This window comes from Zootoca vivipara, chromosome 7 (assembly GCF_963506605.1).
Source record: "Zootoca vivipara chromosome 7, rZooViv1.1, whole genome shotgun sequence".
Lineage (NCBI taxonomy): Eukaryota > Metazoa > Chordata > Lepidosauria > Squamata > Lacertidae > Zootoca > Zootoca vivipara.
Window position 1 is genome coordinate 15281543 of NC_083282.1, and position 13122 is coordinate 15294664.

Consider the following 13122-nt stretch of genomic DNA (forward strand, 5'->3'; position numbering starts at 1 on the left):
TAGTAAACGGCTAATGCAAATTGGTTTATGCTCTCTTTTTTTCTCCAAGGCCTCTTGACATAAATAAGCTTTAATTATTTTACAGTAAATGGCTTGTGAGCCTCTCCTACTGCAGATTTCTTGCCTCCATCATAACACGTGCCTACATGTCTAAGGCGGCACCGACCGGGTTTCTTTCATTTGTCTTTGTTACAAAGGTTTTTTTCTGGGAGGCTCAGTTGAAGCTCAGCTTGTCACTTAGGGCAGCCCTACGTAGTCCCAGGGCAGCCCTATATAGTCCCAGGACTCTTACTGATGGCTATTGGAGACCAACTCACAAGCGCACAAGAACAGACCTCACAAAAGTCTCACTGTGATACTGAACAGGCCCTGATAACTATAGCTTTTTTAAAAAATTGTTGCATCACAAGGCGACTGCAGAAGCCAGGGAGGGACAAACGTGTTCGCAGTAACTCACAATTAAACATTTAACTGTGGTTTAATGTGATGGGCAAATCAGGCCTCGGTGTGCAGCATATGCAAAATTTTGAGATTACAGCCACTGCCTTTATGCATATATGAAGATGGCAATGCAGATGTCATACTTTGAAGGGGAAAAACGCCTGCACAAATGAATATCCTTTTGTTTCTTCTTCATGCAAGCAGTCACGGCTATTCTTGTCAGTGATGATTGTAATTGAAGCATCAATCTAATTAACAACTAAACTCTGAATAATGCTAATGAGAGCTGAACACGGCATCAGAGAAAAGACCAGCTCTACAGGTGATAAACCTTCACAGTAGTGACATTTTCCAGTGTAAAGTCATGGTTACTGTGATCTGATCAAAGAAACAGACCCCCATTGGGTCCAATTATAACTATAGTTTTGTGGGGGAAAATATTGAGTTATGATGTTCATAATCTATGCAGAAAGGCCTTTACAGTATAGGTCTTTTCCCTATAGCTGTGATCTTTTCAATTTATATCCAAACTCCATAGATCCAGATAAAAGTTTAGAGTCTGATTCATTTAGTCCATGGAGAGCCTACACCAATGTTCACTAAAACGTCTTTTAAAACTACAAAAAATTACAATCTACAATTTTTAAAGTTACAGAGTTCAAGGTTGCAAAATAAATTTATGCAATAGTTAGTTTACTATTACACTGAGCTGTTTTTTTTTAAATTAAAGTATACATATGTCATATATAACCTTTGAAAAGACAAGGTGCAATAACAACTGCAGTTATATTTATTTATTTATACATTTATATACCACTTTTTATCTTCCAAGGATCTCAATATGGTGTAAATTTCTCAATCACTGCAGTGTGGGACTGGCTTTGAAGTATGGCCAAAAATGTTTTTCCCCCTTTAATTGGACATTTTCAGTATGTTCAAAAAAATGCTACAGAATGCAAGTGCCATGTTAAGAGGTAATATAACCTGCGGAACCATACAGTCTGACCGTAATCCAAAAGGAATTGCACTAGCTACCAATTAACTTGCAAGTTGAATTCTGTGTGCTGGTTTTGATTTATAAAGTCCTGAATGGTTTTGGCCTGTGGTTACCTGAAGATGCATCTCTTTGTACAGGTCAGTGCTGTCAACTTTCCCTTTTTTGTGGGAAATTCCCTTATTCAGCTCCCTTACTTTCATATCCGGGAGTTGAAAGCCCCATAGGATTCCTTTTCTTCAAATCCGAGGGTTGGCAGCTATGGTACAGGTGTCTCCCCCCCCCCAAAAAAAACCTCTGTGTGAGCATCAAGGTCAGCCAGAAAGACCCTGTTGTAGGTTACAAGTCCATCTGAAACTTGGCAAGTGGTTACCAGGTTTAAGGCCACCTATTTGAAGCACTTTCCTCCCTGTGGAACTTGTTCTGGAGGGAATCTTGTGTCAGGTTAGTTCATGTCAAGTTTTTAGAGAAAGATGACAAGATATGCATTTTCAGAAAAGCTGAGTGGTCCCACTACGAATGATCGACTTGAATTTACTAGTGGCTGCTGTCCTCCTGCTGTGGGACGCTCTTTAGTGTAAAGAATTTGTTGTAATTATATTCTAATAGCTATTTATTAAGGGGCTTAAATGATAAGCAGATTGAGGAGCAAATTTCAGCTGCTACGTAGAATAAACATGTGATAAGGTGTTATATTAAAAGACGTTCCTGAGAATATCCTAGCTTTCCCTCTTTGACGTAAAGAACTGTGACAGAGTGCAGCTGCTAGGACATTTGTGGAGGCCAGGCATTCAAAGCATAGAACAACAATGTTGTACCGGTTGCATTGGCTTCCTAGGTTCACTTCAAAGTGCTGCTGATAACCTTTAAAGTCCTAAATAGCTTGGTATCATGTTATTTAAAGTATCTCCTATGAACCTGTCTACACCTTAAGTTCATGGGCCGAGTTCCATCAGATTAGCAGTCACTCGAGTTAGCCTTTTTGGTGCTAGTGCTTCACCTTTGAAAATGTCTCTCACTTGTGGGCTCTCACTTGTGGGGTGCCTCAGGGTTCTGTCCTCTCCCCCATGCTTTTTAACATCTACATGCAGCCGCTGGGAGAGATCATCAGGGGGTTTGGGCTGGGTGTTCATCAGTATGCAGATGATACCCAGCTCTACCTCTCTTTCAAATCAGAACCAGTGAAGGCGGTGAAGGTCCTGTGTGAGTGTCTGGAGGCGGTTGGGAGATGGATGGCAGCTAACAGACTGAGGTTGAATCCTGACAAGACTGTTTGTGGGGGACAGGAGGCGGGCAGGTGTGGAGGACTCCCTGGTCCTGAATGGGGTAACTGTGCCACTGAAGGACCAGGTGAGCAGCCTGGGAGTCATTTTGGACTCACAGCTGTCCATGGAGGCGCAGGTCAGTTCTGTGTCCAGGGCAGCTGTCTCTCAGCTCCATCTGGTACGCAGGCTGAGACCCTACCTGCCCACAGACTGTCTCTCCAGAGTGGTGCATGCTCTAGTTATCTCCCGCTTGGACTACTGCAATGCACTCTACGTGGGGCTACCTTTGAAGGTGACTCGGAAACTACAACTAATCCAGAATGCAGCAGCTAGACTGGTGACTGGGAGCGGCCGCCGAGACCACATAACACCGGTCTTGAAAGATCTACATTGGCTCCCAGTACGTTTCCGAGCACAATTCAAAGTGTTGGTGCTGACCTTTAAAGCCCTAAATGGTCTCGGTCCAATATACCTGAAGGAGCGTCTCCACCCCCATCATTCTGCCGGGACACTGAGATCCTGTACTGAGGGCCTTCGGGGGGTTCCCTCATTGCGAGAAGCTAAGTTGCAGGGAACCGGGCAGAGGGCCTTCTCGGTAGTGGCGCCCGCCCTGTGGAACGCCCTCCCAGCAGATGTCAAAGAGAAAAACAGTTACCAGATTTTCAGAAGACATCTGAAGGCAGCCCTGTTTAGGGATGCTTTTAATGTTTAATACTGTAGATTATTTATTTTATTTTTCTGTTGGAAGCTGCCCAGAGTGGCTGGGAAAACCCAGCGAGATGGGCAGGGTGTTTATTATTATTATTATTATTATTATTATTATTATTATTATTATTATTATTATTATATCTCTGCAAAACAGATACAATATGGTCCAATAAATGAACTGTTTCCATTTGCATCTGTTATGTATGTTACAAACATGGCTTTCACTTGCTATTGTTTTACCTGTGCAGTTCGGATTTTAATCATTTGTAAGCCACTTCAGGAGGACTTTGCCTCCAAACACAGTATACAAATACTTTAAATAAAGAAATAAAATGAATTCAACACTACGTATTAAGAGATGAACACTATGTTGGTACTTCAGATTAAACATACACACACACACTACAAAGACATACACATAGATTCACTCTCACACATTTACTACACTCTGTTGACATAAAAACCTTAGAATCATGAATCAGGTTGCTTGATTCTCATCCCTACTGATTTCCACCACACTCCAATCTAACTGGCATACAAGAAAAACTAATGAGAATTATTAAACTACTGTATCAAAAGTAAACTTCTGTTCTTAATGAAGCCACTATTCATTTAGGGGAGGAGGCTATATCTCTCAAGTGTGAGACAAATGCACAGTGAAATGATGTATTGCAAAAGCCAAGTATGTTTGGCAGAAGACAGGAATAGGGCTTTTTCCTCCTGAAAGAGAAACAAAGGATTCCCGAAAAGCCTTACTTTGATTTATTTTTCCAATTTTGAATACCTTAGGAGTAGCGGAACTGCTACTGGCATGGTAGTATTACTAACAGTCAATAAATCTAAAATATTATGTGTGAATATTGGAATGAAGCCATTAAGAAGATTACAGCACACAACACAGCAGAGGGTCCACATGAAAAAAAGGACGGGTAATTCAGGACAACTGTGACCGCTGACCTCTGAACAGTCGAGACCACTGGTCAATCTGACAAACTAATAGAGTTCACATGCATAGAAAGTCATCTAGCCTGTAAGTATAATTTAGATGCTTTGGCGAATGATTTAAAAAGGCCCGTTAAGTCTCAGGTAATTTATTAAAGAGTTGATTAGGCACAATGCCGAACAGTAATGTTTTTCAGATTTCAACTGATAACTTTTTCTTTAGAATGAAAAACCGTCCACAATAAGTGAGACATTTCCATATTAAACAGCACTGAGAACATATGCTGTTAAAACTACTGTAGGCTGAACAGTAGATATAAACTTTATATAATGATATAAGCTTTAGCCTTCATGCGGGGCGGGGGGGGGGGGAATCAGAAGTCACTGAAAAGATTAAAAAGCCATTCTAATTTGAGATCATTACTGTTTAAGGAAACCTTTTTTAAAAAAAGAAAATTAAATTAGTCTTTAGACGATGGCAGTTAAACTTCATAGGTGTATCCTTCATTTTTCAGTTGCCTTCACTGCTACTCTTTTTTATCTTTTTGAATATAAAGGTCGGCAATGAGAGATTAAAGATATAAAATTATGAGCCTTATGTCATATATGCAGGTATATATTTACATCTACGTATGTTAAATAATTGTGTAAATACTTATAAAATTTGGCATCAATTTTTTTGGTTACTCAATAGAATGTCAACAATATTGTTGCAATTTACTGTCAACACTGATACAGGCATATGAATACTTACTCTTACTGTTGAATAATACAGTGTTGCCCTTTATCAAGTAAAAAGTCTGTAGAGGCTGCATAGCTGCACAGTGCACATAGCCTACGCCTGTATGTGTTTTTAATTAACAAATTAGCATGAGGAAGGTTTTTATGGTAGAGTTGGAATGAAAGGGATCAGGACAGTAAAAATATCAAATAACAAAACAAACCTTGTTTTAGCAGAGGGGGGCGGATTGAATTATGGAATATACATAAGGTATTTCCTTATTTTGCTATATATTTTATACAATGATGCACCTTTGTAAAATGCCTGTTGTTTACTGAGTGAATACAAGAAAACCTAATTAATATTAGTAGCTTGTAGGCTTGCATGTAGTTGCAGACACTGATCCAAAAAGGTTGAAGTGTTTTCACTTACTATTTGTCCCCATTCAGAGAAGTACAAGAATCCAATCCACATACCGTGTGAAAAAGTTAGTCTGCTCATGTAAGAGCTTGGTGAGTTCCCGTATTTACTTGAATATAACACTCACTTTTTTGTCCAAATTGCATTGTGAAAATTAAGGTGTGCATTAGATCAGACGGCACATTTACATTTGCCAGCAAAAAAAAAAAATTGGGGTTTCAAGGTTCTGGGAATTGAGGTGCGCATTCGATTTGATGTTTCATTCAACTTGAGTAAATATGGCATTTGAAGTACCTAGGGCCTTAAGGTACCATATTTAATCCAGGGTATCTTGGTGAGATTATTCAAAAGCCTCAGACATCTCCCCACTGGATGTACTTGTTTTAGGAAATCTCTGTGTATATATTTTTTCAGTTAGGAAAAAAAGGCATACAGGGATGCAGAAATTGTACTTAGTTGCTATTAGTACTATGTTAGTTGTTAACTATGGTGTGTGTAAAATGGGCCGAAGAAATGTTGTTTCCTCCCATGGAAAAGTGCTGGGCAACATTTTCCAAGCCAAGATATTGTCATTAAGGAAACTATAAAATTCGCATGATGAAGTTGTGACTCGCCCATCATTTTGCATAAGTTTACACAATCCTTCTAGCCAGTTTTGACTAGTGAGCATAAGGAAAGCTGGGTTGTAGCCTATAGACACACACACAAAAAAAAAACCCTATGTAATGGGAAATCCCCACTGGGTGCAAAGTGCATTCTGCTGTTCACAAAAGAGAACTGAGAGTCCCCTGTGTGTTCAGAACTCTGCATGCGCTTTGAAACTACTCTAGCTTCAGGGTCTAATAAGCTAATTTCATTTTGGTGATTCAGACGGCAAGATCAACATATATGTATTATATTTAAGGAATGAATGGCTTGTTTTGGCACAATAAAATAGATTCAAATTTATGAGAATAAGTAGACTTGTGGATAAGGTGGGTTATACATCTAAAAATAATTTGAGCGCCACAATCAGTCGAGAAAACACCCATTTTTGTTTCTTTTCTCTGCCCCCACTCCCACCCAACAGCAAAGAACAAATGTATTCAGCTGAATATTTAATCTGCTTCTGGTCAAGATTAATTACTCCAAAAAGTATATGATAATTTAATACAGGAACTAAATATCTTGTGGTCTCAAATTAATTTACAATGAAAATAAAAAACATTAAAATGCCTTCAGTGTCCTATTGCCTTGAACTGTGGTATATTTCTTAAAAAGCACATAAAACCTAACACTCATTTTATGAATAATAGATTATTATTTCATTCTCATTATGGAACATTTACCAACATCTAGATATGTAACAACAGCTTTTACTAAATTCTGCCTCAAAAATGCACACAATATGATAAGTTGAGCATTTTTTTTTTCAAAACCATGATGCAGGATAGCAAGGGAAAGTAAAATGCTATTTTGGGGGGAGAGATCTTATTTAACATGAAATGTAGAATATGTTCCATTATAAGCAGCAGGAGGGGAAAATCTCTATAAGATCAAAGTCCAGGAGGAACTGGCATTTAATTTATCTTCCTTTACAGACAAAAGACAGTTTTCGTCATTTTCAAAAGGATCCAATGTCTTTTATGACAAACTGGGTTTGCAGTTTAATTTACAAATAGAATTATAAGTAAGCAGTCTTTGCTCTGCCAAAGCAAATGACAAACAGAGTGGGATTTTCAGTTCATGCAGCCCTCAGCAGGATAGAAGAGATTAAAATAAAACTGAAATAATTTAGAGAAAACAAATAAATGTTTCAGAAAGTTGAATGAGATCAAAGTGTGCATTTTCTGACCCCAACTGTACAAGCATTTCTTATTATATTGACCAGTGTCATCAGATCATTAATTAAAAGGAGATGTGCTGGCAGGTGGCAGGGAACCAGAAGCCGATAATTGGCCCCCTTCTTCTTTTTGCCTTCAAAAACTCTTCTTCTTCTTCTTCTTCTTTTGCAAGATATGCCACTAGGCAGACAGAAATGCCTACTTTGTAATATAATGATTAAAATGAGATGAAGAGACTCTTGCGTTTAAAGCAGCTATGCCTAATGAATGCAGCTAGCTTTATAATTATCTTTTTTTCTCTTTCTTTTTTTACAATACGAAGCATGATGCTCCACTCAACGTGTCCTCAACTGTCAAAAACAGGTAAAAAAAAAAACACCAAACACTCTTAAATAGGAAATATACAGCTGGTGGCATAATGTTATTTTTGTGGGGGAAGGGGCATTCTTTTCATTTCAGCTAGTAAAAGCAGGCAAAAACGACAGCGATTCAAGCAGCTAAGAGGATAAAACCAACGAATGAAACCTCTCAGGCTTACCACTTCACTTGGTAGGTTGCTCAGGTCATTAAAAGGAGTTTCCAAAGTGTTTGTGTCAACGTTTAGCATCACCACATCCTCCAGTGATTTACTTTTCACTCTCTGTACAAGGAAACAAAATGGGTTACAAGCATCTTAATGCATCATTTGCTTATTTTAATAAGGTAAAATGCTTCTGGTAACTGGGGATTCAGCAAAGTAGGAACATAAAGAAATATGGCAATATTTTCCTAGCCTGCTTTTTCTTGTACTAAGGGCCAGCAGAGAATCTTTACACAACACAAAATTAATTTATGGAATTAATCACTAGAAGATATGGCAATGTCTGCTATCTTACATGGCTTTAAGTGGGATTAAACAAATCCCACTATCATGGGGGTTGTATAGTTCTCTAGGATCAGATACAGTATGCCACTGAATTCTTCTTCTTTCTGCTTTGGCGATCACTCGTAGCTGAGTAAGATTGTCTTCCAGAACAGGGTTTTAATAGTAAGTCCGTAAGTGACTGTGGAGGCCAATTCTGGATCCACACCTCCTTACCACAGTGAGGACATAGGTTTCCGGGCGGGAGTCGATCACAGTGAGGGTTTGCCAAGCATGCCGTCCTCTTAGCACATTTCTCCCTTTCTTCCTGAGTTCAAGCGTCTTCAAAGTCCATGATAACTTTGGTAAAGGCTGTTCTGCAATTGGAGCGCTCGCAGGCCAGTGTTTCCCAGCTGTCTGTGTTTATACTACATTTTTTTAGATTTGCCTTGAGAGAGTCTTTAAACCTCTTTGGTTGACTACCAGCATTACGCTTTCCATTTTTAAGTTTGGAATAGAGTAGTTGCTTTGGGAGACGATAATCAGGCATCTGCACAACATGACCAGTCCAAAGAAGTTGAGGTTGAAGAATCTGCTCAGGCCCACAGGCCACTACAGTTACTAACTGAACTACAAGCAAAGAAGTTTCCATGGTGCCATCTTGGAGCACTTTCTTTGCCTTCTGACAAATTGGGGTAAGAGGGGGGCTATCAAAAGTAGGTACCATAAATTAAATTAAGAGAGCCAAATAAATCTGCAGTTATGAATCACCTGTGATGAATCTCACTCAAGTTCATGCAACTGACTGATGCTTTCAAATTCCTTAGGAAAAAGTTCTATCATATTCCAGCTAAAACAACAAAATAAGCACCAGTCCTTCCAAGGCAGCTGTATGATAGGTGTAATTCTTCAAACTTGCCAAGACATAGATTACTTCCTAAAATATATATATATATATACTTCTCTACTTGACAACATGCTATATAATATCTGAATAAGAAATATCAGAAAAAAAATCACACATGTAACTTACTTGTTACCAAGCAACCAGTTGTACACACACAAACACTAGCTAGCTTAAAAAAATCAGTATTCACTCACGAGCTACATATTTTAAGAAGCAATATATAATAAATAATAACACTAGCATATCACAAGGAGCTGGTTCTCTTTCCTTTCCAGTTACCCCCTCCTTCCATATTAGAGGCCTAGGTAAAGGGACCCCTAACCATTAGGTCCAGTCGCGGACGACTCTGGGGTTGCGGCGCTCATCTCGCTTTACTGGCCAAGGGAGCCGGTATACAGCTTCCGGGTCATGTGGCCACCATGACTAAGCCGCTTCTGGCGAACCAGAGCAGCGCACGGAAATACTCTTTACCTTCCCGCCGGAGCGGTACCTATTTATCTACTTGCATTCTGATATGCTTTCAAACTGCTAGGTTGGCAGAAGCAGGGACCGAGCAACGGGATCTCACCCCGTTGCGGTGATTCGAACCGCCGACCTTCTGATCGGCAAGCCCTAGGCTCTGTGGTTTAACCCACAGCGCCACCCGCGTCCCATTAGAGGCCTAGATGCTGCTAAAAGAGCGGAGCACAAAGTGACTGTTGCAGTGCTAGCAAAAGCCCATGCTGAAGAGGACCACAAATGAAGGACAAAAACAGGCTGAGGAATATTCAGGATAGGTTCAGTGGTTCACCCGAAGAAATGTACTCGTACACTGCAGCTACTGAAAATGTGAATCCCCCCCATCTAATTCCATTTTCCAGCAACACAGGATACCAAATAAAAGACATGTGGCTGAAGGGACCCACTTTCCGTACAGTCGTTTCCAGTTCATCTCCTGCAATAATGCCAGGGTTACTTTTCAAATTTCTGCTGAAGACAGCTTCACTTTTTTTCACTCTGAATACTTTTCAGGACAAAGGAGGAAGTTGTAGGAGAACAAACCTCATATATATGCTCATGCGCCAAATGCATAGAGAAATGAAAAGGCAGCCTGACTCACCTCCATTAAACTGAAGTGAACTCCAATCAGGTATGGCATGGGTGCACTGAAATTAAAAGAAAATGAAACAAAGTGAACTACAGTTAGAAAACCTAAAATACTAGCATCTCTAATCACTTTGCCGTATTTGCCTGCAAAGCTACTGTAAGATGGTAGTTTGCAACTGTCAATGGTAGTGTGCCAGTGAATATTTAAGAATGGCAATTGGTCTAGAGATCTCATCTTCAATTGCAGGTCAGGATCCACAAGTGGGTTGTGCCGTGATCCAAGGTGAGTCACAACAGGAGAATTGCCACCATGAAAATATATGGTAGAAATTAAGAAATGGGTCCCTAAATGCATGTTTGGTTTAAAAGTGGGTCTCGGGTCTCAAAAGGCTGGAGATATCTGGTCCAGAGGATACTCCGGTATACACAAGCTTTCATTTATTATAGCACTTTCCCCCCTCCCAGTTTCAGCCCAGCATATTCAAGTTGATTTCCTAATTATTCATTTCAACACAATTTATAAAAAGTAAAATAAAAAAACTCCTTCAGTAGCACCTTAAAGACCAACTAAGTTTATATTTTGGTATGAGCTTTCGTGTGCATGCACACGAAAGCTCATACCAAAATATAAACTTAGTTGATCTTTAAGGTGCTACTGAAGGAGTTTTTTTATTTTGCTTCGACTCAGACCAACACGGCTACCTACCTGTTATAAAAAGTATTTATATAGGAAGGACTATTTGTTTTTTAAAGAATCAGAGCAGCTTACAATAATAAAACCATACAGTAAAAAATTTAAAATCAGAGTTCAGCTATTACAGAAGGATATTTTCTTAGGTTAAGCTTGCCATGTGAAGTGTCACTATAGTATGGAGTAATCCTGCCCTCTGTGTGCAGGGGCAGAGTGTGATGACATAGCAAACCTCCATTCATACCACCAGACTAGTCTCCCCCAATCTGGTGCTCTTCTGATATTTTGGAATACATTTTCCATCAGCTTTGGGTCACATTGACTAGAGCTGATGGGTTTTCTATTTCAAAAGACCTGGAGCACACAAGGTTAGAGGAAAGCTGCACTAGGCTATCCAAAGACTCCACACATTACCCACTCACACTGAGTGCTTCATGGTGAGGAATCGAGGGAATTAACCAAGACAATCCATGTATGGAGTGGCTAAACCTGGGGTCTAGTCTGACTCATTCTCCTTTGCTCCTTGCTAATTGATCAGAAAGTCATGGCATCTAACATCCAACTGAAAATTTCACTGAAAAACTCCCCATGGGGAAGGCGGGACTGTGCCCAAAGAAAATGACATAATGTGACATATGATGACACAATCATTCTCTTTGGTGATTAGATATATGTAACTGTTGTTATGAGTAATCTTGTCACTTCACTATCAGTTAGTAAAGATAAAGGGACCCCTGACCATTAGGTCCAGTCGCGGATGACTCTGGGGTTGCGGCACTCATTTCGCTCTATAGGCCGGGGGAGCCAGCGTTTGTCCGTATACAGCTTCCGGGTCATGTGGCCAGCATGACTAAGCCGCTTCTGGCAAACCAGAGCAGCACACAGAAACACCGTTTACCTTCTCGCTGGAGTGGTACCTATTCATCTATTTGCACTTTGACATGCTTTCAAACTGCTAGGTTGGCAGGAGCTGGGACCAAACAATGGGAGCTCACCCCGTCGCGGGGATTTGAACCACTGACCTTCTGATTGGCAAGCCCTAGGCTCTGTGGTTTAGACCACAGCACCACCCGCGTCCCTTTTCACGATCAGTTATTACAACCTATATGATAAAACTACAGGAAATTAATAGAAATGATATTGAATATATGCAGGAAAATTCTCTTTCACTTGTGTCACAGTGTGTATTTGAAATTATTGCACTTTAAAATAGATCAAATCTCCACGACAATGTTATGCCCTGCTGAACTGCTACGAAGAGTTTTGGTTATACATTGTTTCTTTTCTTCAGTACTGGAAGTCTAATTTCACATACTGTATCTGAAGTCTCAAAATGCTGGTAGCTCTTATTGTTTCCAGAAGTGCTCTACTACATCAATTATTTGAGCTCCTCCCTCCTCTTGGCCACCTCCAAAGTAATTATTATGATTAGCTTTATTAACCATCCATGGGAGGTGACAGCAATAACAGTATTAAATACAGTATAAAATAACAGTATACACAGTATTAAAAGCAGTTTAAAACAACTTGGAATCATAACCAGAGTGGGTCCTAAAAATATATACCTTAAATGTCAAAGGCCAGGGTAAAAAGGTACATCTTTGGCATATGATGGTAGCTGTACAATGAAGGATCCAGACACACTTTTGCAGGCAGAGCCTACTTCTGTAAGCCGCCCAGAGTGTTTGGGGAAACCCAGCCGGATGGGCAGGGCATAAATAAATAAAAAATATTTATCATCCATCCCTTCAAAACAGCTGAGGGTAGAGGAACTACCAAGAAGGCCACTTATGCTAATCTTAACACCCAAAAGAGTATGTAGGGAAGGAGGCAGTCTTTCAGACACTTGAGGCCTAAATCATTTAGGGCATGGGTCAGCAACCTTTTTCAGCCATGGTCCGGTCTACCGTTCCTCAGACCATTTGGTGGGCCGGACTATATTTTGGGGGGGAAATAATGAATGAATTCCTATGCCCCACATATAACCCAGAGATGCATTTTAAATAAAAGGACACATTCTACTCATGTAAAAGCACACTGATTCCTGGACCATCTGCGGGCCGGATTGAGAAGGCAATTGGGCCGCATCCGGCCCACGGGCCTTAGGTTGCCTACCCCTGATTTAGGACTTTAAACACTAGAGTTAGCACCTTGAATTGGGCCCAGAATCAAACTGGCAGCCAGAACAGCTGTTTTAAAACAGGGATTATGTGAGTTTTAAAGGAAACCCAGCCAGTAATCTGGTCACTGCATCAGGGATGAGCATGGGCCAGCTCCACATCG

At 40.1% G+C, this 13122-nt stretch overlaps 1 protein-coding gene across 3 annotated transcripts in view; it reads right to left on the reverse strand.

Moving 5' to 3' along the window:
* DENND1B (DENN domain containing 1B) overlaps positions 1-13122 on the reverse strand; it is a 190726-nt gene that overhangs the window by 41889 nt on the left and 135715 nt on the right. For all 3 annotated transcript variants that reach the window (XM_035123797.2, XM_035123795.2, XM_035123796.2), the window contains 2 exons: positions 10162-10207; positions 7853-7954 (listed from right to left, as the gene is read on the reverse strand). In XM_035123797.2, coding sequence (XP_034979688.1) covers positions 7853-7954; positions 10162-10207 — 148 coding nt within the window. The remainder of the gene's footprint in view (positions 1-7852; positions 7955-10161; positions 10208-13122) is intronic.